This window comes from Engystomops pustulosus, chromosome 9, assembly GCF_040894005.1.
Source record: "Engystomops pustulosus chromosome 9, aEngPut4.maternal, whole genome shotgun sequence".
NCBI lineage: Eukaryota > Metazoa > Chordata > Amphibia > Anura > Leptodactylidae > Engystomops > Engystomops pustulosus.
In genome coordinates, this window is record NC_092419.1 from 105,236,567 (window position 1) to 105,263,215 (window position 26,649).

At 46.4% G+C, this 26,649-nt stretch overlaps 5 protein-coding genes across 6 annotated transcripts in view; 2 read left to right on the plus strand and 3 right to left on the minus strand.

The window, feature by feature from the left end:
* The window catches only part of CYSRT1 (cysteine rich tail 1), a 93,103-nt gene extending 92,190 nt beyond the window's left edge, over positions 1-913 (minus strand). Inside the window, exon 1 of the mRNA XM_072125252.1 lies at positions 759-913. The gene's annotated coding sequence lies outside the window, so the exon portion shown is untranslated. The remainder of the gene's footprint in view (positions 1-758) is intronic.
* A 3,455-nt stretch (positions 914-4,368) lies between these two features.
* LOC140077322 (E3 ubiquitin-protein ligase TRIM56-like) lies at positions 4,369-6,012 on the plus strand. Its single transcript, XM_072124382.1, has 2 exons — positions 4,369-5,051; positions 5,581-6,012. The coding sequence occupies exons 1-2, from the start codon at positions 4,465-4,467 to the stop codon at positions 5,600-5,602; spliced, it is 609 nt and encodes a 202-aa protein (XP_071980483.1). The 5' UTR covers positions 4,369-4,464; the 3' UTR covers positions 5,603-6,012.
* A 1,194-nt stretch (positions 6,013-7,206) lies between these two features.
* Positions 7,207-11,836, minus strand: LOC140077784 (ring finger protein-like). Its single transcript, XM_072125257.1, has 2 exons — positions 9,010-11,836; positions 7,207-8,253 (listed from the first exon to the last, which is right to left on the minus strand). Exon 2 carries the CDS (start codon positions 8,199-8,201, stop codon positions 7,227-7,229), a length of 975 nt encoding a protein of 324 aa, XP_071981358.1. The 5' UTR covers positions 8,202-8,253; positions 9,010-11,836; the 3' UTR covers positions 7,207-7,226.
* A 120-nt stretch (positions 11,837-11,956) lies between these two features.
* Positions 11,957-18,912, minus strand: NDOR1 (NADPH dependent diflavin oxidoreductase 1). Its single transcript, XM_072125255.1, has 15 exons — positions 18,783-18,912; positions 17,283-17,414; positions 16,944-17,021; positions 16,304-16,401; positions 16,031-16,129; positions 15,799-15,900; positions 15,297-15,497; positions 15,101-15,222; positions 14,743-14,963; positions 13,774-13,881; positions 13,536-13,650; positions 13,309-13,452; positions 13,111-13,229; positions 12,706-12,800; positions 11,957-12,361 (listed from the first exon to the last, which is right to left on the minus strand). Exons 1-15 carry the CDS (start codon positions 18,798-18,800, stop codon positions 12,217-12,219), a joined length of 1,797 nt encoding a protein of 598 aa, XP_071981356.1. The 5' UTR covers positions 18,801-18,912; the 3' UTR covers positions 11,957-12,216.
* On the plus strand, positions 18,785-25,177 carry TMEM203 (transmembrane protein 203). Of its 2 annotated transcripts, none has more exons than XM_072125258.1 (2): positions 18,785-18,934; positions 24,620-25,177. In XM_072125258.1, exon 2 carries the CDS (start codon positions 24,686-24,688, stop codon positions 25,094-25,096), a length of 411 nt encoding a protein of 136 aa, XP_071981359.1. In that variant the 5' UTR covers positions 18,785-18,934; positions 24,620-24,685; the 3' UTR covers positions 25,097-25,177. The 2 variants fall into 2 exon arrangements, with proteins under 2 accessions (XP_071981359.1, XP_071981360.1); XM_072125259.1 differs by having other exon boundaries at positions 18,871-18,984.
* The last annotated feature ends 1,472 nt before the right edge of the window (positions 25,178-26,649 follow it).

Below are 26,649 nucleotides of genomic sequence, written 5' to 3' on the forward strand. Positions count from 1 at the left end.
GAATGTGGCCGTATGTAATCCGTAAAAAAACGGTACGGTACGGTAACGGACGTTTTCATACGTCCGTGTGAATGTAGCCTTAGGCCGTTTTTAAGCAGTCCATTATAAAACAAATGCGTTTTTTGAAAACGCATCTGGTTTTTGACAGTTTTTGTCCGTTTTCCAATTATCTTAAATAAGATAATTGGGAAAAAAGGTACAAAACTAATGCCTTTTGAACCGACTGCTTAAAAATGGCCTAAAAACTGGTTCAAAACGCCACGTCACATAGTATGTTTTTGGTCCATTCAAAAACGCCAGCCAAGCCCATGCGCTCTCAGCCCGTTTCAAAGCGGTCCGTGAGCGCACCGCGTGACAGCACCCTAGGGGGAGTAGGAATAAGCAGCGACTTTTCCAGTTTAGTCCATGAACATTCAGGTTTTCCACAGAAATGACTAGTGTCACACGCTCTATGACAGTCACCCAACTTTCCAACAATCCTGAACAACGAAACCGCCCACATTTCTTCATAAATGCCACTACTGTATCCAGTATTAGAGTCTTGTCCTATCAGGATACTGAGAAAGCTGGGTAATGACACCCTGTCAGAGAAGGAAACAACTAGGAGACAGTGGTGAGGCGGCTGGCTGTCACCCAGCTTTCCCGGGATGGGATATAACAAGGACATGCCTGAGGAGAATATTTTTGTTCATGACAGAAGAAGATTACTGTGAGGACATGTCTATGATGTGGTAATGTGAGGCACAATCCGCATTTACCTCACATCTCCCGTCCTGGGCTCCTCAGGCTCACACAGGATTCTACTTCGCGCCTCATTAGAGCTAAAATCACCTGGTACTTTACACCAGCCAATCAGAAACCGTGTCTCATTTTCCTTGTGCAGGACAGAAAATAATAGCCGAAGCGTGATTGGTTCAAAGGGATGTGACTGACCTTCCAATCAGGCCGCGGCTCCTCAAGACGCCGTTATCTCTGACTCCGCCCCTTATCACATATGACTCCGCCCTCTTACCTTATGAGGGGGGGGGCTTTATAGACTTAGATACACCGGAGAAGCGGACATATAGGCTTAGATACAGCAGATGGTATCACACAGGACAGGATTAGATACACAAATAAGAACACAGTATCTCACATGACATGATTAGATACACAGTATCTCACATAATAGGATTAGATACACAGCTCAGCAGACAGTATCACACAGGATAGGATTAGATACACAGCCCTGCAGACAGTATCACACAGGACAGGATTAGATACACAGCTCGGCAGTCAGTGTCACACAGGATAGGATTAGATACACAGCTCAGCAGTCAGTACCAAACAGGATAAGATTAGATACACAGCTCAGCAGGCAGTATCACACAGGATATGATTAGATACACAGCTCAGCAGACAGTATCACACAGGATGGGATCAGATACACAGCTCAGCAGTCAGTATCACACTGGATAGGATTAGATACACAGCTCAGCAGACAGTATCACACATGATAGGATTAGATACACAGCTCAGGAGACAGAATCACACATGATAGGATAATATACATAGCTCAGAAGACAGTATCACACAGGATAGGATTAGATACACAGCTCAGCAGACTGTATCACACATGATGGGATTAGATACACAGCTCAGCAGGCAATATCACAAAGGATAGGATTAGATACAGCACTCACTAGACAGTATCACACAGGATAGGATTAGATTCACAGCTCAGCAGGCAGTATCACACAGGATAGGATTAGATACACAACCCTGCAGACAGTATCACACAGGACAGGATTAGATACACAGCTCAGCAGACTGTGTCACACAGGATAGGATTAGATACACAGCTCAGCAGTCAGTACCAAACAGGATAAGATTAGATACACAGCTCAGCAGGCAGTATCACACAGGATAGGATTAGATACACAGCTCAGCAGACAGTATCACACAGGATGGGATTAGATACACAGCCCTGCAGACAGTATCACACAGGACAGGATTAGATACACAGCTCAGCAGACTGTGTCACACAGGATAGGATTAGATACACAGCTCAGCAGTCAGTACCAAACAGGATAAGATTAGATACACAGCTCAGCAGGCAGTATCACACAGGATAGGATTAGATACACAGCTCAGCAGACAGTATCACACAGGATGGGATCAGATACACAGCTCAGCAGTCAGTATCACACTGGATAGGATTAGATACACAGCTCAGCAGACAGTATCACACATGATAGGATTAGATACACAGCTCAGGAGACAGAATCACACATGATAGGATAATATACATAGCTCAGAAGACAGTATCACACAGGATAGGATTAGATACACAGCTCAGCAGACTGTATCACACATGATGGGATTAGATACACAGCTCAGCAGGCAATATCACAAAGGATAGGATTAGATACAGCACTCACTAGACAGTATCACACAGGATAGGATTAGATTCACAGCTCAGAAGACAGTATCACACAGGATAGGATTAGATACACAGCTCAGCAGACTGTATCACACATGATGGGATTAGATACACAGCTCAGCAGGCAATATCACAAAGGATAGGATTAGATACAGCACTCACTAGACAGTATCACACAGGATAGGATTAGATTCACAGCTCAGCAGGCAGTATCACACAGGATAGGATTAGATACACAGCCCTGCAGACAGTATCACACAGGACAGGATTAGATACACAGCTCAGCAGACTGTGTCACACAGGATAGGATTAGATACACAGCTCAGCAGTCAGTACCAAACAGGATAAGATTAGATACACAGCTCAGCAGGCAGTATCACACAGGATAGGATTAGATACACAGCTCAGCAGACAGTATCACACAGGATGGGATCAGATACACAGCTCAGCAGTCAGTATCACACTGGATAGGATTAGATACACAGCTCAGCAGACAGTATCACACATGATAGGATTAGATACACAGCTCAGGAGACAGAATCACACATGATAGGATAATATACATAGCTCAGAAGACAGTATCACACAGGATAGGATTAGATACACAGCTCAGCAGACTGTATCACACATGATGGGATTAGATACACAGCTCAGCAGGCAATATCACAAAGGATAGGATTAGATACAGCACTCACTAGACAGTATCACACAGGATAGGATTAGATTCACAGCTCAGCAGGCAGTATCACACAGGATAGGATTAGATACACAGCCCTGCAGATAGTATCACACAGGACAGGATTAGATACACAGCTCAGCAGACAGTATCACACAGGATAGGATTAGATACACAGCTCAGCAGGCAGTATCATACAGGATAGGATTAGATACACAGCTCAGCAGTCAGTATCACACAGGATAGGATTAGATACACAGCTCAGCAGTCAGTATCACACCGGATAGGATTGGATACACCGCTCAGCAGTCAGTATCACACATGATTGGATTAGATACACAGCTCAGCAGTCAGTATCACTCAGGATAGGATTAGATACACAGCTCAGCAGACAGTATCACACAGGATAGGATTAGATACACAGCTCAGCAGACAGTATCACACAGGATAGGATTAGATACACAGCTCAGCAGACAGTATCACACATGATGGGATTAAATACACAGCTCAGCAGACAGTATCACACAGGAGAGGATTAGATACACAGCAGTCAGTATCACACAGGACAGGATTAGATACACAGCTCAGCAGACAGTATCACACAGGATAGGATTAGATACACAGCAGTCAGTATCACACAGGACAGGATTAGATACACAGCTCAGCAGACAGTATCGCACAGGATAGGATTAGATACACAGCTCAGCAGACAGTATCACACAGGATAGGATTAGATACACAGCTCAGCACATAGTATTACACAGGATAGGATTAGATACACAGCTCAGCAGTCAGTATCACACAGGATAGGATTAGATACACAGCTCAGCAGAGAGTATCACACAGGATAGGATTAGATACACAGCTCAGCAGACTGTATCACACTGGATAGGATTAGGTACACAGCTCAGTAGACAGTATCACATGATGGTTTTAGATACACTGGCTCTACACCCTATTCTCTGTTGAGGTGATTGTAATGTGAGTGGGATGATGAGGGTTGTAGTCCCGGTGACTTCTGCCATCAGGCTGGTAACAGGTGGTTGGTCCTCGTTGTGTATCTAATATTCATCGAGTCTGACATATAATGGACGGATTACACAACAGACGGGTTTATTCTGTATTGAAACTAATACAATGACATATGATCTCCTGCTACATTGTTAATGATCAGTAACCTAGAGCCGCCCGAGGGGGAGGGGGCAATGCAAAAGTGCACCCGAGAGGAGACGAGCAACGGGGATCTGACACAAGGCTCCGGACTGGGGGGTCAGCCATGTTGGTCCAGGTCTTGACCGTCCTCGGGAGATGCCTCCAATGATAAGGTGACAGTCCTCCATCTATACTCATCGTCTTCTCCACCACCATGTCACTAGAGGTTGATGGAGAGACGTCTCCAGATGTCCTACGTTGTACAGTCTGTCTGGAGGACTACAGACCCTACGGACCCCTCAAGCCCCGCATCCTGCCCATCTGCCTACACACCTTCTGCGAAGGCTGCCTGGAAAGATTAGGGGTGGACAACGCTTACAGCATCTCCTGCCCCATCTGCCGAGTCTTCAATGACGTCTTTGGTAAGGATGGCATCCAGGCATTGCCCATCAACTCCAGGGTGCCCTACTTCGAGACCCTAGAAGAAGAGACAGAAGAATCCGACATCATCGCCTTCATCGACCCGTCCATCCCCTCCTGCCCAATGTGCGGCAGTATGACCTTATTCGCCCCTTTCGGGTTGGAAGCAGATATCACCCAATGCCATACGTGTCAGTGGGTGAGCGTGGAGGTCATGGAGTTTGACAAGACCGTCCTACCACCACCACCACCCCACAATGTGGAGGTCCATACTGACAGAACTGTGCCAAGGGCTAACATGAGGGGGTCTACTTCCAAGAATGGTCCACCACAGCCACGAAAGAGGAAGACCCTGGTGGGAAGATTGGTGAGCTACTTAAGGTGAGTTGTGTCTAGGAGGACGTTAGACACGACCAATTTATGATTGGTCAATTGGTATAAGACGACTTGAGCCCAGACAGTATGGATTGTCCCCAGACATTGCCCCAATATCCCAGCCAAGCCCATCAAAACTGCTGAGACGGACTTGAGTCATAATATAGCACCATGACTAGACACCCCACAGCTTGGTTGGATGAGACAACTACCGCCCTAACCTATCCTAATGTCCGATTCATTACAGGAAGAAATTTAGGTTTTTTTTCCCACAAAATTCCGAAAACACCACATCTGACCGTTACTTTTGTCTAGAATTGCAGCTCAACTCTATTAAAGTGAAAGGGGATGAGCTGCAATACCGCCAACAACCTGTGGACTAGTGTGGCGCTGTTTGTGGATGAGAGCATTTAGGTTTTTCTAAACATGGACAATTCCTTTAATCCTAGAAACTTTGGGTAGAAGTGATCCATCATGCTGTAGATACTTGTGGTTATGTTTGTTGCTGAACACTGAAAGATTTTCTGTTATTTAGGAAACGTTACTCATCCCACTAAGACACGCCGGCACGGGATAAAGATGGACGCCCGGTGGAAGACAAAAAAAAAAAAAAAGCAAGAATTCATCGTTTTACATCAATGTAAAAACACTGAAAATTATAAGCACACAGCCACTGCCTCTCCAAGCCCCGCCCCAATCTATTAGTCACACCTTTTTCAAAGTTCCTTAAAGGGGAACTCCATCCAACATTCAGCACTTACCAATTTTTTTTAAGCTTATGAAAGTTTTACTTGTGTTCTGTCCAGGAAGTTGTGAAACCTCCCATCCTTTCGCCCCGTAGTTATACTGTATCATGTAGTATCAGTGACAACTGATTTTTTTTTCTTCTTCATTCCAATGCATGAGGGGTTGTCACAGCCCCGCCCCTTTTTATAACTATTACTCGAGTGGAAACAGCACTGTGTTATAGAAATCGAAGAATAAATCTACTTATATGGTTTGTCATTGGTGATTTACAAAAAGTGCCACAAAGCTTATCCTTGTGTGTACACCTCCATACCGCATTTTCGGGTCCGTCCCGGGGGCAGGGGGTATGTCCACACTTCCAGAGGACACAGATAGAAGGCTCCACCATTAGGACTATGCAGCTGAGGATGACATCTATGGCTACTTACTGTTTGTATGTAAGGGGTGGAGGCATAAGAGGAGGATTTAACCCCATACATTCTCTCTTTCTACTCCTCCCGCCTCTCCTGTGCCTTATACCCCAATCTGTAGACATATATAATACACGATGCACACACCAAAGCTGTCCTACCTTCATTGGAGTCAGAGCGCACCAGGCATCTCCTCGGTGTGAGGTGGCTGATAACTTAGAGTAGTAGCCTATATGAAACCATATAGATTTTCTAAGATTCTATACATATAATACTTTAATCTATCATGAGCTGCGCGGCAGGGGTGACCTTGGGTAACGTGGTGACATAATGCTGATAACTTATCAGCATCATTTGTTCTACCCGATTACAACACACTTATTATTTAAAGGACAACTCCACCCCTGTGACTGCACTCGCATCCATAGAATCTCGGTGTTCCTCTATTTTGGCACATTCTCCTGTTGTACTGTGGATAGTATAGTTTGAGTTGTAGTAATTTGACTTCCTATTTAGGTGACTACTATGTAGCTTACAGGTACTAAACTGAATATAGAAGGTTCTGTATGCTGGAGTTATACATTAGCTCCCCCTAGTGGTGACAGGAGGCAAGACTCAATCTCATGTCAGGGTAATCTGACCTCTTGGACACCCAAAGTTCTGACAACGGAAGGTGCATTGTATCCCTCTTGAAAGCTAGCTGTACATCTGATTTACAGGGGGGGGGTGGAATTGCAAAACAGTCCCGGGGTCAACACTACATCATTGCTTGACCCCTTCATTCTCAAGATTGTACCCCCAAAATTCAGTGATGGGAAATCCTAGAATAACCCATTAGATAGGAATAACAGGTATTCAGAGCCAACGTGACCAGCGAGTTGTAAGTAAGCCTAGGATTCAGGATAAAGTTGTCTGAGGGTGTAAAATCTAACATAGTACAAGGTGCTACCCACCGATCAGTTACATCTAATGCCATGAAGTGACCCCTTCACTAGAACCCGATTTACAAAGCGACTTTATTATCTCACTTTCCCAAAACGATCATCAAAATAAACACAAGAATGGGCAAAAAGAGAAAAATGAAGCAGAAAAACTCAGCAAAGAGTAAAAACACCAAAGCGATAAGGTACAAGCAGCGACAGCGCCGCTCCAGCCGGGCCAGGCGCTCCATTAACCTCTGAGGATTGCGGAGGCAGGGCGGGAAGAGGAGACGTCCGGTCCGTAAGCGCTTGTGGAATCTGTACTCCAGAGCTCCGCACAGTCCACGTCTTCTGACCAGAGGCTGCGGCGCCACGTAGTCCTGCTGGACGCACACGCCGCCGCTGTCCATCATCTGCTCCTGCATCTTACGCACCTCCCATTCCACCATGGGCGTCGTCTGTCGGCAGAGCGGGCACGTCACCCGACAGAGGTTGGCCCGGTTGGCGGTGTTGACCATACTTTTGATGCAGTTGTCACAGAAGATGTGGTTGCAGTTGAGTAAGGACTGCTTGTGCTGGGTGGTATCATATAGCTCTGTACATATGGGACACTCCTGCTCAGGGTGGTCCTCTACCTGCAGAAGTTTGGATGACTCTATGGCCTCCAGAGACTCCTTTCCTTCCAGGGTTTTCTCAAGATATTCATCATCTTCAACGTGAGATCTTGAGGAGGACTGTGGCAAACCATGAAGCAAGTCAACCCCATCCACTGGACAAGAATGTTGAACAGTTGCATCTTCTGCAGTGATGGCTGCATTGGAGTCCACACTTGAGATGCCAGGGCCATCACTTGGAGGTTCTATGTCTATCTTACAAGGAAGTTCTTCCTCGTTCATCTCCGGTGGGCCATCATGAGCGTAGCCCCCTTTATGAAGATCTGAGATTTGTTCGGTCACTTTCTTGCCCAATTTAGCCCCATGGATATCACTGCAGATCACCACAGGTCCAGTCATGGTAGCAAAGTCTTGAGTAGAAGCTGAGGGCTCCGGGTCTACACATATAGCTTGCGTCTCTTCCATCCCTTAGAACGAGGAATCGGGGAAGGTCACCTGGTTCTTCATTATTAGGAACCTGCACACATAATATCAATTAGAAGAATTGAATCTATTCCGCTTTTTGGAAAGTTGGCTAACACATAGCAGAAGTTTTTGTCCAACCGACCCAGACTCCTCAATGATCACAATTTGGAAAAAGCTGAGTGATGTCCCCAGTAATGATGGAGGTTCTCCATAATATAATAATACTTATTGTACTCCGTGGCACCCAGCTTTCCTAGAAACTGATAGGAAAGTATGAAACAGTTTCTGAATACCCCATACAACCCTTATTCCCAATAACTGATCCCTAAGAATCTAACTGATCCCCTCTTACATGAAATATTATAACTGTATATAAGATTCATAAGGGTCTAACCAAGCCCCTGCACCCCAACCCAAAATTATAGATCTCTATGGGTCTGGCCACTCCTTACCCACTTTAACAGTCATTGATCCTGGGGGTTTAGTCCTAAGCAAATTCCTCCAACCTCTACCCAAAATACCAATATTATCATTAATTGCTAAGGATCTGGCAAAACCCCTCCACCTCAATCTAAATCTGCTATAACTAAGAATGCAATTTGCTAAATAATTAACACGATTATACCTTTTATTGATCCTTGATGAATTAACCGAGCCCCTACAACCACTACCGAAAATACCAGTACTTCTATCGATCCCTAAGGGTCTTGCAAAGTCAATCCACCCACAACCAAAACTTCCATATCGAAATATGCAATTTGCAAAAGGGCAATTAAAATCCACCATTCTTCATTTTCTTAGGTCTTACCTTTCGTGACAGCCGCTGGATCTGGGGCTGCACCTCCAGGGTCCTCTACATGGAGAGTATGTGAGCACAGACCCAGCGCCGAGCTCCTCTCTCCCAGTACTGGCAGCAGACTAGAGGAACTGGTCTGTCCGGATTTATCACCCGGGCTCAGCCAATAGCAGAGGGGAACAAATCCAGAGATAAGAGTCAGGGCAGGAAGTAGGGACATGTCCAGCAAGTGCTGGGGGGGAAGGGGGGGGGGGGGGGTCTGAATGTCAATCGCCCCCTGGATCACAGCGGTCTACTGCAAGTGCCTCCCTTGCCATTGACATAATTTTGGGTTATTTTCATATGTTCAATTAAAATCTAATTAACTTCAGTAGTCAGGAGCTAAATATAACATAGATGTCAGTCTGGGCCATACGGATTCCTGGCTCTAAAAGTGAGAAAGTGGATATGTTGGGGAAGGGGGTCCGGCTTCTTCTCCCCCATGTACAGGAGACATATAATGGTATATGGACACCTGAAACTTCTCAATCCACGCGCCAGGATCTGTGCACCACAACCAGACTATAAAGATGGACAAGTTTTAGTAGCCTCATCACCATATACCCCTCCCCCCATCCCTTAACTATATGCATCTCACATCTCCAGGACCCGTATTCATTACCTTCCCATTGTCTCTACAGGACGTGTAAAATAAAGGTAAGGAAATGGGGCAGTGCTGCACCCACTGGGATCACCCCCAACATCTGCAGACATGGCATAATGGGAGATAATTATTACTGCATTGCTGCAGAGATTGTGGAGAGGAGCGGGTGCGGCGTCTCATGTAGTGGAACATGTTTTACCTGTGGGGAGAGAGAACCAGGTGTGTTAGGCCGGAGCCGGTTCTCACCTGTAACTAGAGCCGGATTTAGACGACCGAGCAGAAGAAATATTCGCTGTGCCCTTACATGCAGGGAGAGGATGGAGATATTTTTCTCAAAATGGAATTAGAAGTAAAAGTGGCTCTGAATACTATGAAGCTCAGGGGCAGAACCGTCATAAGGACCGGACCCCAGCCATTAGGATACTCCCATCTCATATAGTGATGTATCCATACATGAGCAACCCTGGGAATGAAGTCAGAGCCCTCATAGTATCCTGAAAAGCCGCCTGCACACCTGCAGCATAAACCAACCACTTAAAAAACAAACCAAAAAAACCCTATAAAAACTCACCTCTGCTCCTCTTAATGTTGATCCTGGCGCTGCCTGTCGCTTTTCTTGACAGGCAGAAAGTTAGATAACATAAAGCACAGGGAAATGTCCGGTGCTCCGGGGGCTAATTATGCACTCCCTGCACCTCCCTCTCCCATGTTGGAGGTGACGTCACACGTGAGGCATGGGAGAGGGAGGTACGAGGTAATAAGCAGCCCGGAGCACCGGACATCTTGTCCCCGGGGTCCATGCTGCTAATTATAACTTTCTTTTCTAGGTGATCCCTGAATGTCAAGATTAGCGACAGACAGCGCCGGGATCAACATCAAGAGGAGCGGAGGTGAGTATTTGGAGGATTTTGTTTTTTAAGTGCTTGATTTCCTTTAAATTGATATTCCTTAGGAAAGGTGATCAAAATCAGATTCACATGGGTGTAACCGTGTGACCAGACTATTCGGCTGTTTTCAGGCAGCCATGAGCACACGTCACGAACGTCAAGTGTATCGGTCATACAGGTGAAAGGGGCCGAGATGCAATACAAAGCACAACCAGTATGATATGTAGGGCGCTGTGCTTGGTAAGAAGTACAGTATGGCACGTACTAGAATGCTAGGGTCTCTTTATAAAGACCTTATTTTGATAAGATAAGGTAGGAATTAAAAGGTTTGTCCAGAGACTGAGAAACATGGCTCCTCCTCTGAATTATGGTTATTGCAACAAAGGTCCATTCATCTCTATACAGCTGAGCTGCGGTACTCGCACAAACCATAGCCAGGTGCAGCATTGTTTTTGGAATAAAGCAGCCATGTTTTTTTAAGCTCTGGACAACCCCTTTATTTACTGGAATTATTCTAGAATATTTATTTAAAGGGAACCTTTCATCAGATAGTGGCCTAATAAACCACTACCAGTATATTGTCAGGCAGTGTAACACCCTCTAGTTTTTGTTTCTTTCATGGTCCAGTGTGGTGGCATCATCTACAAAATCAACTGTGAAGGTGTAAATTTGTTGTATGAAATCAAGGAGGAGGAGGAGAGTTTAACACTGAAGTCAAGGTGGGGGGCTCTGAGCCTCCTCCTCTGTGATTTACACCATGCATTGGACATCACGAGATCTGGATGTAGAACCATATAGTACAGCGAAGGGGCTTTCTGAGGAAGAAAGAGAGAGCTTGACTTCAGTGATAAAATCTCCGCCTCCTTGACTTTATACAACCAATTTACATCTCACTTCACAGTTGAATTTCTGGATGAGGCCACCACACTGGGTCATGAAAGAAACTGAAACGTGTTCAGCTGCTTAGCAACATACTGATAGCGGTTTATTACATCTATTTCTGCTGACAGGTTCCCTTTAAGATTGTCTGGTTTATCATTAACTAGCAGCATACAGAACAACACGTTAGGAAATCTTATCCACATGCCGCGACTGCAACCAACAGCATGACCTGACCCCCTGCTACTTTATAGGGTGTTATTCCGCATATTTTTAAATCTTTCCAATGTATAGGTGAAAAAACAAGAGTTGCAGCACAAGACGCCCTATTTCAGGCATATTTTGCATCAGTGGATTACAAACCACTTCCTTACCAATAATTCAGTAGCAGAGTCTTCTCACATGGACAAATCGTTAAATCATGGCAAATAAGCAACAAAATCATATGGAGCAGGTCAGATCTCCCCAGTCTCACCCAGGTTTTCCATCATTTCACATGATCTATGGGTCAGGGGAGACCAGGTCTCTCTGCAAACACCAGCAAAAGAGGTTGAAATAATAAAGTAGTTTAATCTCATTATATAGATCCATAGATGTACATACTTTAGTGGTCCCAAAATTCAAAAGAGTTGTCTCAGATTCAGCGTTTGCCCAGAAAATCTGCGCCGCGTCTGTCCAGAGGTTGTGTGAGGTACTGCAACTCACCTCTATTCAAAACTATGAAGAGGCTACAGGTGGCCCTGGTCATGATATAGATGAGGTACGATTTATTAGGCTAAGAGCCCGCCTAGCTTCATCCAAGTCCAGAATTTATGACCAGGTCTCGCTCTGAAAGCGTCCACATTTCTCTAGCATCACCAGGTACTGCTCAGCCTCCAGGGCCGACATTCCACCTTCAGACTGGAAAATGGACTTCAAGGCATCGGTCACTTGGTTGGGCATCGACTTTGCATTTCTATAGACAAGAAACAGGAAACCAATTCAAAACCATGAGAATGGAAATGTAAGGGGCTCCTTCTCTGAACAGTTAGGGTGATGGCACACGTAGCATTTTGAACACGTTTTTGGGGCGTTTTTAAGCTGTCCGTCAAAAAACGCATGCGTTTTTTGAAAAATGCATCAGTTTTTGACCTGTTTGAATTAAGATAATTGGTCAAACTTGTCAAAAACTGATGCGTTTTCCAAAAATGCATGCGTTTTTTGACGGACAGCTTAAAAACGGCCCAAAAATGCGTTCAAGACGCCATATGTGCCATCACCCTTAGAGGGGGGCCCCAACCAAAGGGGCACAGCATTTACCCGGCTATGTAGAAGTAGGCTTGTTTACTACTGAATAATTCCCAGAGATAAGCAGCGTTCTCCGTTATCCGATGCTGAACGTAGATCTTCTCCTCCTGTAGGGATACAGGAAATATCAGATGAACAAAAAGCACTGACACAGAGAGGGGCATCACAATGTTCCTTCGCAAAATCAACAGTCTCATAAGGAATAGAAGCTTTGATCAAAAGGGGTCTGATTGCTGAGACCCCCACTAATCAAAGAATCAAAGCAGCAGGGGTGCCAAGCTCAGAGTTGTCCATTGTCTGCTGTGATAATTGACTTTTATCGGGATCTAACCTCTGGACTAGTCCTGGCATGTCACAATAACACGCAGGTACTATGGGAGAAAGGGGGGTCAATATGCACTAATCCAGATCACAGACCTGATCCCGGCTGAAGGCAGTAAATAACCTGAGGTGCCCCATCTTCTCCAGAGCCTCCCATTCATCCTTGTAATAGAAATCTTTGTTTTTTCCTCTGCAGCCAAAAAACAAATTGTTTCCTGTGGATATATAACACAGGGCGTCATATTGCCTTCCCCCAGCAGAGGACGCTCTTGTGGGATCAGTAGTAGCACGTACCGGCTTTACCAAGTGCCGCCCTCTCCTGTATGGCCGAATGAAACGGAGCCACCCCAGTCCCGGGTCCCACCATAATCAGCGGGGTATCGGGGTCACTGGGGAACTTCAGAGTCCCCTTTTTCACCCATAATGGAACCCGTTTACCTGCATGAGGGAACATAACACAGGGTTAGAAATTAAAAGGCAGTGGGAAGGTGGTGCCTTTAAGATGGTGGCAGAATAATTACCATCCTCTGGGCTGATAGACGCCAGCCATGAAGAGCACAGACCTCTGCGGACCTCGTGTAGCCTCGTTTTGTACTGCACCACAGCCATCAGAATCTGCAGTTTATTGGGATGCACCTTAATAAAACAGGAAGTTCGGTGTGAGATTTTTTGGGAATCTTCTAGCTGAAGTGAATATGTATCAGTTTCTACAATGATAAAACAGAGGCCAGACTTCCCAGCATGCTCTGGGGCTCTTACCTGCATGGATGAGGCGATGGAGAACGCGCGGGGACGTATGCGAGGGAAAAGTTCCAGGAGATAATCTGCAGGGATGCATGGGGTGGTATGTGGGAAATCAATGAGAACCTGGCAGATAGAAAAATAAAAACACATACAAAACCCCCACAGAGGCACAAGGCACATGAGGTCTCACTTTCAAGCATTAAAGGGATCCTGCCAGCAGGAGAGACCACGCAGACTGCAGTCAGTGATTGATATTGGTCTCTGGAGAGACGGGCAATCAGATATTTTTGTATGTTGTTAGCAGCAGAAGGACTGTGATATATGGATTTATATTCCAGAATTGTAGCTTCCCCATGGACACTATGGGTGTGTTACCACAATGCAGTGCTCTGTGCTCTCTGCAGTGAACTTCACAGCCTCATCCCTCTAAGTAAAATTCAACCAGAAGCCTTGTACAGGTTTAACTCAGAGAAGATTATCTGTGGAGCAGCTTCTTGTACAGAGGGAAGAACACAGAAAAGCGAGGACACACTTTGCACTTGGAGAAGATACAATCCTGGAATATAAATCCACATATCACAGTCCTGCTGCTACTAAGAGCATACACAGCGGTCTGATTACATATCTCCAGGGACAATACCCAACACTGGCTGCAGAGAGAGAAGAACACAACAGTGTGAGGACATGTCCTCAGTACAACCCTAAAATATAATTCCATATTTAATAGTCCTGCTGCTTCTAGCAACATACATAAAAGTCTCTCCAGGGACAATACCAAGGACTGGCTGCAGTTTAAATGGTCTTGTCTGCTGACAGCTTTCCTTTGATACCAGAGCAAAAACACTACATCCTAATTTCTACAGTCATTTTCTAACTGTTCAGCAGCCAGAACTAGGGGAAAGCTTGAGAGATAGCTGCATATATGTAATTAGCTCCCCCCTAGTTTTGGTTGCAGAAAGTTTAGGGTTAAATATGAGCCATCACCTCCAGGGTGGTCCGCCGTGGCCGGTTGCAGTATGTATAGAGTTCATCCTGACCGACGGCTGAACTGAATTCCAGCAGCTTCTCTCTTTCCTGTTCATCTGGAGAGAAGTAGGAGAGGAGCTGGAAGAAGGAGCGTCGGGGAACGGAGCGGATATCCAGATATCTCTCCACCAGGTGCTGCACCGAGCACGGCTGAGGGAGCTGAGGGGGAACAGGGGTGTCTAGAATAGATATATAAACACATCAGAACTAAACCAGGTTAAAACCATTGACCAATAACCAATAAAATCCTTCCTAAGTATCAGATAACAGAATAAAAAACATGTACTGTAAAATATCCACAGGAATACCCATTCACCTGGATCATGCGGCTCCAAGACAAAGAGACTGTCCGGATGAAGACGGAGAAGAGAACAGAACATCTGCACATCCTTATGGGAGTTCTGAGGCTGGATCATCACTACATCACCAGGGGAATATCTGTTTGGAGGTAAAATAGATAGTAGATAGACAGACAGATATTCTTCCACCATATGTCCTGTTTATATACTCACTGAATGCCGGATCCGGTGATATCAAACTCTATGATCCGTACATCCTGGAAATGGTCCTGTGCAGTCACACGTTGGTTAGTCACCAGTGTGGCGTGGTGGGGCTGTAGCTCTGTTGCGATGCCCCCACTGTCTTCTCTTTCTGCGGCGTTACATATAGTCTCCTGTTTATCCAGGAAGCGGAGGGAGAACTTTGGGGGTAGCCTGGAAGTATAATGTGACAGAGGTTTTCTGATTTGTTGAGGAGTGGGGTTTAAAACCGTATCAGTATTGAGGATGACAGTAATGTAATAGAATCTGTGCGAGCTACCAGAAGCTACCACTAGGGGGCAATTTTAGCACAGACACTATTCACATATTATGGATATGATTGCCCCCTATGGGTGGAAGAGGAGTAGTGCTGAAGCCTTATGAAAATATATTACAAGCACAGCAGAAATGAGATGCATTTTAGGAACACATGGCAATGACGGAGCAGTTTACAACTACTATGTCGGCCACTTACATGATAAGGTCACTGATGATGCTGAGGCCAGCAGGCAGCGGGTACAAGGAGAGGACCTTATCCCACAGATCACTCAGCCACGGATCCACAACGGCATCAGGGCTGCAGGATGAAGAAGAGAAGACTTGTATGACATATGTGAAGCTGCTTCATCAACCCCTGCAGTGCCGGTCCCCGTGATCCTGACATGGAGACCAGGGTACACCCTGCAAATACAAGACCGACCCCTTACCCCAGATCGTGCTGGTCGTCCCCCAGGGCTGGTGCTTGCAGAGGATTGGCTCCGAGCTGCTGAAGGCGCTTGTGCAGTTTTTTGGCGATGAAGTTAAACCTAAAGTAAGAGAGAAAAGGGAATTTTGGGTAGAGAGATCACATGACATGTCATCACCTACAATTATGTACAAGGAGAGGACCTGCACCAAATACACCTAATTAACAGCCCCCAACCATGGACCCATATAACTATCCATCATTCCTCAACCCTGCTGCAGAGTATCCGACTTACTTTGGATAAGAAGAATCTCCAAGACCTAGAACAGCGAAATCCATCTGACACAAGGAGTTATGGGGCAGGTTCCTGCGGAAGATGAATCTCCAGAAGTTCTGGAAAAAAAAAAAGAGTAAAATTCAAGGTTTATGTTCAGCAACTTTCACGTTTGCAGAATTTACACACAAATTCCTCGGGATTTTAACCCCTTAAGGAGGCAGCCAGTTTGCACATCAAGGCTCAGCCCTTTTTTTGGAAATCTGAACAGTGTCTCTGTGTCGTTGGTTACAGTTGTCCCCTGTCCCAAGAGTTACAGCCTTATACATCACAGCCTTGCGTTGCCCACCTGCCACATACAGTCGTCACTCTGTCGCGAGAGAGCGTGTCATCACAGAACCACGTAGCGCTTGCGTCCAATATATCGGACGCTGAGCGCTAAGTCACTGCTTGCTGTCAGCAATTGTAAACATTCTTACAGACAATCAAAATCTGACAACCTGTACAGAACTAAGACTTCTCACAGCTGAGGGTTGGTTACAGTTGTCCCCAGTCCCAAGAGTTACAGCCTTATAGATTTTCCATGGTACTGTATACCTTCTGTCTGTTTCAATTGTTTCATCTGCATTTCAGGATCACATCACTGGGAGGCGACATTTACCTTCATATTATCTGGGGGATCTCCTTGTCCGGTTGTAGCGCAGACAAATACGGCCAGATGTTCATGGATAAGATTCGCCTACAGAACAAGAATACAAAATGTCTTTTTCAAGTCACTGACATAGACATTATCTTTGGTTTCAGTTGCTTCAATGATCTGTTCCGCCAGAACACAACGAGAGTTATCTAACAGGAGTCTGAGGTAGTGTGGAATCTGCTAGTGTTATTTTCACCATGCTTTACACTGCAGCTCCGCTCATTCCAAGTTGCACAGCAGCATGAACCCCCCCCCCCTCCCCCTGTAATTCTGCAGCTGATTCCCAATGATGAAGAGACTTACAATATTGTAGCTGTCAATAGAGTCCACCCTGCAGGTGAAGTGTCTGCGCCGGGCCTCCCGCCCGAGCCTCTCCGCCATGTCCTCCGCCGTCCCCGTCTGACTCCCATAGAGAATCAGGATCCTTCTCTCTGTCTGAGGAAAAAAGAGAAAATAGAATAAGAACACAAAACACATCCTATAACAACACCCACATCTACACCCACTGATCCCCATTATAATATATATTTTTGGCCCATGTCCCGCCCTATGTCCCCCCTACATCTCCATTCACACTTTTCCCTCCTTGTTTCCTCCTCTCTCTATGCACCTTTTACCCTCCGTGTGCCCCCCTGCCTGTTCACCCTCGACCCTCCGTGTGCCCCCCTCTATTCACCCTCGCCCCTCCGTGTGCCCCCCCTGCCTGTTCACCCTCGCCTCTCCGTGTGCCCCCCTCTATTCACCCTTGCCCCTCCATGTGCCCCCTGACTGTTCACCCTTGCCCCTTCGTGTGCCCCCCTGCCTGTTCACCCTCGCCCCTCCGTGTGCCCCCCTGATTGTACACCCTCGCCCCTCCGTGTGCCCCCCTGCCTGTTCACCCTCGCCCCTCCGTGTGCCCCCCTGACTGTACACCCTCGCCCCTCCGTGTGCCCCCCTAACTGTTCAGCCTCGCCCCTCCGTGTGAACCCCCTGCCTGTTCACCCTTGCCCCTCCGTGTGACCCACTGCCTGTTCACCCTTACCCCTCCGTGTGCCCCCCCTGCATGTTCACCCTTACCCCTCCGTGTGCCCCCCCTGCCTGTTCACCCTTACCCCTCCGTGTGCCCCCCCTGCCTGTTCACCCTTGCCCTTCCGTGTGCCTCCCTCTATTCACCCTCGCCCCTCCGTGTGCCTCCCTCTATTCACCCTCGCTCCTCCGTGAGCCCCCCTCTATTCACCCTCGCCCCTCCGTGTGCCCCCTCTATTCACCCTCGCCCCTCCGTGTGCCCTCCTCTATTCACCCTCGCCCCTCCGTGTGCCCCCCTCTATTTACCCTCGCCCCTCCGTGTGCCCCCCTCTATTTACCCTCGCCCCTCCGTGTGCCCCCCTCTATTTACCCTCGCCCCTCCGTGTGCCCCCCTGCCTGTTCACCCTCGCCCCTCCGTGTGCCCCCCTGCCTGTTCACCCTTGCCCCTCCGTGTGCCCCCCTCTATGCACCCTTGCCCGTGTGATCTTGCCGTGTGACCCCCCTGCCTGTTCACCCTTGCCCCTCCATGTGACCCCCCTGCCTGTTCACCCTTGCCCCTCCGTGTGACCCCCCTGCCTGTTCACCCTTGCCCTTCCGTGTGACCCCCTCTATTCACCCTTGCCCCTCCGTGTGACCCTCCTGCCTGTTCACCTTTGCCCTTCCGTGTGCCCCCCTGCCTGTTCACCCTTGCCCCTCCGTGTGCCCCCCTGCCTGTTCACCCTTGCCCCTCCTTTTCCCCTGCCTGTTCACCCTTGCCCCTCCTTGTCCCTCTATCTCCCCTTGTCTCTCCTCAGTCACCTGTTTATCTCCCTCCATGCCCGCGACTGAATGACAGTGCACTCGCCCCGCCCCTCTCGTGACGTCACTAATACGCGCCCCGCCGCCCGATGACGTATGTGCAGTGATGGCGGAAGTGAGGGCGGAGGAGGCAGAGGCTGGAGCGGAGCGGGGTGAGTGTGCACTCAGGGACACCGCGAACTACAATTCCCAGCATAGACAAGTAATGACAGCTGTTATTTGACTGGTTACTGTGCGTAACGCCGCCTCCTGAGAGCCAGATAATCAACCCCCGAGCATACAGAGGCTGCATATAATCCCTTCATCCAGTGCTCATATATATATATATATATATATATATATCTCTATCTATCTATATCCAGAGGCCTATACCATACCGTGTGTATCCAGTGCACACATAATAGTGCCATGCAGTGCTAATGTCACCTCCTATACAGTGTATACATGATACCCCTATACCCCACCCTATATCACCTCCATACTGTGCTTATACTATACCTCACCCCATATCACCTCCATACTGTGCTTATACTATACCTCACCCCATATCACCTCCATACTGTGCTTATACTATACCCCACCCTATATCACCTCCATACTGTGCTCATACTATACCTCACCCTATATCACCTCCATACTGTGCTCATACTATACCTCACCCTATATCACCTCCATACTGTGCTTATACTATACCCCACCCTATATCACCTCCATACTGTGCTTATACTATACCTCACCCCATATCACCTCCATACTGTGCTTATACTGTACCTCACCCCATATCACCTCCATACTGTGCTTATACTATACCTCACCCCATATCACCTCCATACTGTGCTTATACTATACCCCACCCTATATCACCTCCATACTGTGCTCATACTATACCTCATCCTATATCACCTCCATACTGTGCTCATACTATACCTCACCCTATATCACCTCCATACTGTGCTTATACTATACCCCACCCTATATCACCTCCATACTGTGCTTATACTATACCTCACCCCATATCACCTCCATACTGTGCTTATACTATACCTCACCCCATATCACCTCCATACTGTGCTTATACTATACCCCACCCTATATCACCTCCATACTGTGCTCATTCTATACCTCACCCTATATCACCTCCATACTGTGCTCATACTATACCTCACCCTATATCACCTCCATACTGTGCTTATACTATACCCCACCCTATATCACCTCCATACTGTGCTCATACTATACCTCACCCTATATCACCTCCATACTGTGCTTATACTATACCCCACCCTATATCACCTCCATACTGTGCTTATACTATACCTCACCCCATATCACCTCCATACTGTGCTTATACTATACCTCACCCCATATCACCTCCATACTGTGCTTATACTATACCCCACCCTATATCACCTCCATACTGTGCTCATACTATACCTCACCCTATATCACCTCCATACTGTGCTCATACTATACCTCACCCTATATCACCTCCATACTGTGCTTATACTATACCCCACCCTATATCACCTCCATACTGTGCTTATACTATACCTCACCCCATATCACCTCCATACTGTGCTTATACTATACCTCACCCCATATCACCTCCATACTGTGCTTATACTATACCTCACCCCATATCACCTCCATACTGTGCTTATACTATACCCCACCCTATATCACCTCCATACTGTGCTCATACTATACCTCACCCTATATCACCTCCATACTGTGCTCATACTATACCTCACCCTATATCACCTCCATACTGTGCTTATACTATACCCCACCCTATATCACCTCCATACTGTGTTTATACTATACCTCACCCCATATCACCTCCATACTGTGCTTATACTATACCTCACCCCATATCACCTCCATACTGTGCTTCTACTATACCCCACCCTATATCACCTCCATACTGTGCTCATTCTATACCTCACCCTATATCACCTCCATACTGTGCTCATACTATACCTCACCCTATATCACCTCCATACTGTGCTTATACTATACCCCACCCTATATCACCTCCATACTGTGCTCATACTATACCTCACCCTATATCACCTCCATACTGTGCTTATACTATACCCCACCCTATATCACCTCCATACTGTGCTTATACTATACCTCACCCCATATCACCTCCATACTGTGCTTATACTATACCTCACCCCATATCACCTCCATACTGTGCTTATACTATACCCCACCCTATATCACCTCCATACTGTGCTTATACTATACCTCACCCCATATCACCTCCATACTGTGCTTATACTATACCCCACCCCATATCACCTCCATACTGTGCTTATACTATACCTCACCCTATATCACCTCCATACTGTGCTCATACTATACCTCACCCTATATCACCTCCATACTGTGCTCATACTATACCTCACCCTATATCACCCCCATACTGTGCTCATACTATACCTCACCCTATATCACCTCCATACTGTGCTCATACTATACCTCACCCTATATCACCCCCATACTGTGCTCATACTATACCTCACCCTATATCACCTCCATACTGTGCTCATACTATACCTCACCCCATATCACCTCCATACTGTGCTTATACTATACCCCACCCCATATCACCTCCATACTGTGCTCATACTATACCTCACCCTATATCACCTCCATACTGTGCTCATACTATACCCCACCCTATATCACCTCCATACTGTGCTCATACTATACCTCACCCTATATCACCTCCATACTGTGCTCATACTATACCTCACCCTATATCACCCCCATACTGTGCTCATACTATACCTCACCCTATATCACCTCCATACTGTGCTCATACTATACCTCACCCCATATCACCTCCATACTGTGCTCATACTATACCTCACCCCATATCACCTCCATACTGTGCTCATACTATACCTCACCCTATATCACCCCCATACTGTGCTCATACTATACCTCACCCTATATCACCTCCATACTGTGCTTATACTATACCCCACCCTATATCACCTCCATACTGTGCTTATACTATACCTCACCCTATATCACCTCCATACTGTGCTTATACTATACCTCACCCCATATCACCTCCATACTGTGCTTATACTATACCTCACCCTATATCACCTCCATACTGTGCTTATACTATACCTCACCCTATATCACCCCCATACTGTGCTTATACTATACCTCACCCCATATCACCTCCATACTGTGCTTATACTATACACCACCCTATATCACCTCCATACTGTGCTTATACTATACCTCACCCCATATCACCTCCATACTGTGCTCATACTATACCTCACCCTATATCACCTCCATACTGTTCTCATACTATACCTCACCCTATATCACCCCCATACTGTGCTCATACTATACCTCACCCTATATCACCCCCATACTGTGCTTATACTATACCCCACCCTATATCACCTCCATACTGTGCTCATACTATACCTCACCCTATATCACCCCCATACTGTGCTCATACTATACCTCACCCTATATCACCCCCATACTGTGCTCATACTATACCTCACCCTATATCACCTCCATACTGTGCTCATACTATACCTCACCCCATATCACCTCCATACTGTGCTTATACTATACCTCACCCCATATCACCTCCATACTGTGCTTATACTATACCTCACCCTATATCACCCCCATACTGTGCTTATACTATACCTCACCCCATATCACCTCCATACTGTGCTTATACTATACCCCACCCTATATCACCTCCATACTGTGCTTATACTATACCTCACCCCATATCACCTCCATACTGTGCTTATACTATACCCCACCCTATATCACCTCCATACTGTGCTCATACTATACCCCACCCTATATCACCTCCATACTGTGCTCATACTATACCTCACCCTATATCACCTCCATACTGTGCTTATACTATACCTCACCCTATATCACCTCCATACTGTGCTTATACTATACCTCACCCTATATCACCTCCATACTGTGCTCATACTATACCTCACCCCATATCACCTCCATACTGTGCTTATACTATACCTCACCCTATATCACCTCCATACTGTGCTTATACTATACCTCACCCTATATCACCCCATACTGTGCTTATACTATACCTCACCCTATATCACCTCCATACTGTGCTCATACTATACCTCACCCTATATCACCTCCATACTGTGCTTATACTATACCTCACCCCATATCACCTCCATACTGTGCTCATACTATACCTCACCCTATATCACCGCCATACTGTGCTCATACTATACCTCACCCTATATCACCTCCATACTGTGCTTATACTATACCCCACCCTATATCACCTCCATACTGTGCTCATACTATACCCCACCCTATATCACCTCCATACTGTGCTTATACTATACCCCACCCTATATCACCTCCATACTGTGCTCATACTATACCCCACCCTATATCACCTCCATACTGTGCTTATACTATACCCCACCCTATATCACCTCCATACTGTGCTCATACTATACCTCACCCTATATCACCTCCATACTGTGCTCATACTATACCTCACCCCATATCACCCCCATACTGTGCTCATACTATACCTCACCCTATATCACCTCCATACTGTGCTTATACTATACCCCACCCCATATCACCTCCATACTGTGCTCATACTATACCCCACCCTATATCACCCCCATACTGTGCTCATACTATACCTCACCCTATATCACCCCATACTGTGCTTATACTATTCCTCACCCTATATCACCTCCATACTGTGCTTATACTATACCTCACCCTATATCACCTCCATACTGTGCTCATACTATACCTCACCCCATATCACCCCCATACTGTGCTCATACTATACCTCACCCCATATCACCCCCATACTGTGCTCATACTATACCTCGCCCTATATCACCTCCATACTGTGCTCATACTATACCTCACCCCATATCACCTCCATACTGTGCTCATACTATACCTCACCCTATATCACCCCCATACTGTGCTCATACTATACCTCACCCTATATCACCTCCATACTGTGCTTATACTATACCCCACCCTATATCACCTCCATACTGTGCTTATACTATACCCCACCCTATATCACCTCCATACTGTGCTTATACTATACCTCACCCCATATCACCTCCATACTGTGCTCATACTATACCTCACCCCATATCACCCCCATACTGTGCTCATACTATACCTCACCCTATATCACCTCCATACTGTGCTTATACTATACCCCACCCTATATCACCTCCATACTGTGCTTATACTATACCCCACCCTATATCACCTCCATACTGTGCTTATACTATACCTCACCCTATATCACCTCCATACTGTGCTTATACTATACCCCACCCTATATCACCTCCATACTGTGCTTATACTATACCCCACCCTATATCACCTCCATACTGTGCTCATACTATACCTCACCCTATATCACCCCCATACTGTGCTCATACTATACCTCACCCCATATCACCTCCATACTGTGCTCATACTATACCTCACCCTATATCACCCCCATACTGTGCTCATACTATACCTCACCCTATATCACCTCCATACTGTGCTTATACTATACCCCACCCTATATCACCTCCATACTGTGCTTATACTATACCCCACCCTATATCACCTCCATACTGTGCTTATACTATGTATGGTGTCAATCATCACTCGCCTTCCTTAGTCTTCTGAATATTAGATTAGTACTCCCCCTCTCCTGTGGTATTACAACAGAGTCCAGATCTGTTAGTGATGCCCCAGGCATGGTGTCTGCGCTTATGGGTCTCTTCTCTTCCTTGTCTCTGCAGTGTGAATCCCGTCTTACACCAATGTTGACCCGTGTGCCTTGAGCCCCCAAAGCCTCCGGCGCCACCATGCTGTTCTCCCTGCGGGAGCTGGTCCAGTGGTTGGGGTTTGCACAGTTTGAGATCTTCCTCCATATCTTGGCTCTGCTGATCTTCACCATCCTCTTGGCCATCAAGGTGGACGGACTGGTCCCGAGCCTGGGCTGGTGGAGCGTCTTCATCCCATTCTTTGCGGCAGATGGACTGAGCACATACTTCACGGCCATTGTCACTGTGCGGCTCTTCCAGGATGGGGAGAAGCGTCAGGCCTTGCTGCGGCTCTTCTGGATCCTCACCATCCTCAGCCTCAAGTTTGTGTTTGAGATGCTGCTGTGCCAGAAGCTGGAGGAGCAGACAAAGGGGCTGTGGTATGGACTCATCATGTCCCCAGTCTTCATCCTGCTACAGCTGCTCATGATCCGAGCCTGCAGAGTCAACTAGCCGGACACCAGGATCATGACTACTTACCTCCCCCCTGCATGTCTATTTATTATTAAAACTGCACTTAGATGATCAGCCAAACCTGTTCTGTATATATCTGTATCTGGGAAAGATGGGTAATAGCCAATATGGCCGCTAAAGTGCAGCTAGGGAATATAATATAGGATGTAACTCAGGATCAGTACAGGATAAGTAATGTCATGTATGTACACAGTGACTGCACCAGCAGCAGAATAGTGAGTGCAGCTCTGGGGTATAATACAGGATGTAACTCAGGATCAGTACAGGATAAGTAATGTCATGTATGTACACAGTGACTGCACCAGCAGCAGAATAGTGAGTGCAGCTCTCGGTATAATACAGGATGTAACTCAGGATCAGTACAGGATAAGTAATATCATGTATGTACACAGTGACTGCACCAGCAGCAAAATAGTGAGTGCAGCTCTGGGGTATAATACAGGATGTAACTCAGGACCAGTACAGGATAAGTAATGTCATGTATGTACACAGTGACTGCACCAGCAGCAGAATAGTGAGTGCAGCTCTGGAGTGTAATACAGGATGTAACTCAGGACCAGTACAGGATAAGTAATGTCATGTATGTACACAGTGACTGCACCAGCAGCAGAATAGTGAGTGCAGCTCTGGAGTGTAATACAGGATGTAACTCAGGATCAGTACAGGATAAGTAATGTCATGTATGTACACAGTGACTGCACCAGCAGCAGAATAGTGAGTGCAGCTCTGGAGTATAATACAGGATGTAACTCAGGATCAGTACAGGATAAGTAATGTCATGTATGTACACAGTGACTGCACCAGCAGCAGAATAGTGAGTGCAGCTCTGGGGTATAATACAGGATGTAACTCAGGATCAGTACAGGATAAGTAATGTCATGTATGTACACAGTGACTGCACCAGCAGCAGAATAGTGAGTGCAGCTCTGGGGTATAATACAGGATGTAACTCAGGATCAGTACAGGATAAGTAATGTCATGTATGTACACAGTGACTGCACCAGCAGCAGAATAGTGAGTGCAGCTCTGGAGTATAATACAGGATGTAACTCAGGATCAGTACAGGATAAGTAATGTCATGTATGTACAGTAACTGCACCAGCAGCAGAATAGTGAGTGCAGCTCTGGGGTATAATACAGGATGTAACTCAGGATCAGTACAGGATAAGTAATGTCATGTATGTACAGAGTGACTGCACCAGCAGCAGAATAGTGAGTGCAGCTCTGAGGTATAATACAGGATGTAACTCAGGATCCGTACAGGATAAGTAATGTCGTGATGAGAATCCTGTGTGATGTATAAACTGCAGTAGCTGTGTGTATACAGCAGGGGGAGCTTCGACCACACTTCAGGAAACAGTCAAATTTATTTTTTCTCCTAAAAGGATCATATTCCGGAGGTGACACCTGAGTAAGATGTTAGTGATGTTTGATAAATGCTGAATCCGATCATTTACATCTAGGGAGTTTCCCACCACTGACGTATAGGACATTGCCCACTGATTTGGGTTCTCCACATTGTCCTGAAATTA

Bases quoted from the DNA above. Each gene is read 5' to 3' on its own strand.
- LOC140077784 (XM_072125257.1), bottom strand. From the start codon at position 8,201: ATGGAAGAGACGCAAGCTATATGTGTAGACCCGGAGCCCTCAGCTTCT.
- LOC140077322 (XM_072124382.1), top strand. From the start codon at position 4,465: ATGTCACTAGAGGTTGATGGAGAGACGTCTCCAGATGTCCTACGTTGT. The intron at 5,052-5,580 runs GTGAGTTGTGTC...TCTGTTATTTAG, and splicing joins AGATTGGTGAGCTACTTAAG to GAAACGTTACTCATCCCACT.
- TMEM203 (XM_072125258.1), top strand. From the start codon at position 24,686: ATGCTGTTCTCCCTGCGGGAGCTGGTCCAGTGGTTGGGGTTTGCACAG.
- NDOR1 (XM_072125255.1), bottom strand. The intron at 15,901-16,030 runs GTAAGGGGTCGG...TTCATCCTGCAG, and splicing joins GACGACCAGCACGATCTGGG to CCCTGATGCCGTTGTGGATC. The intron at 15,498-15,798 runs GTAAGTGGCCGA...TTATACTTCCAG, and splicing joins ATCATCAGTGACCTTATCAT to GCTACCCCCAAAGTTCTCCC.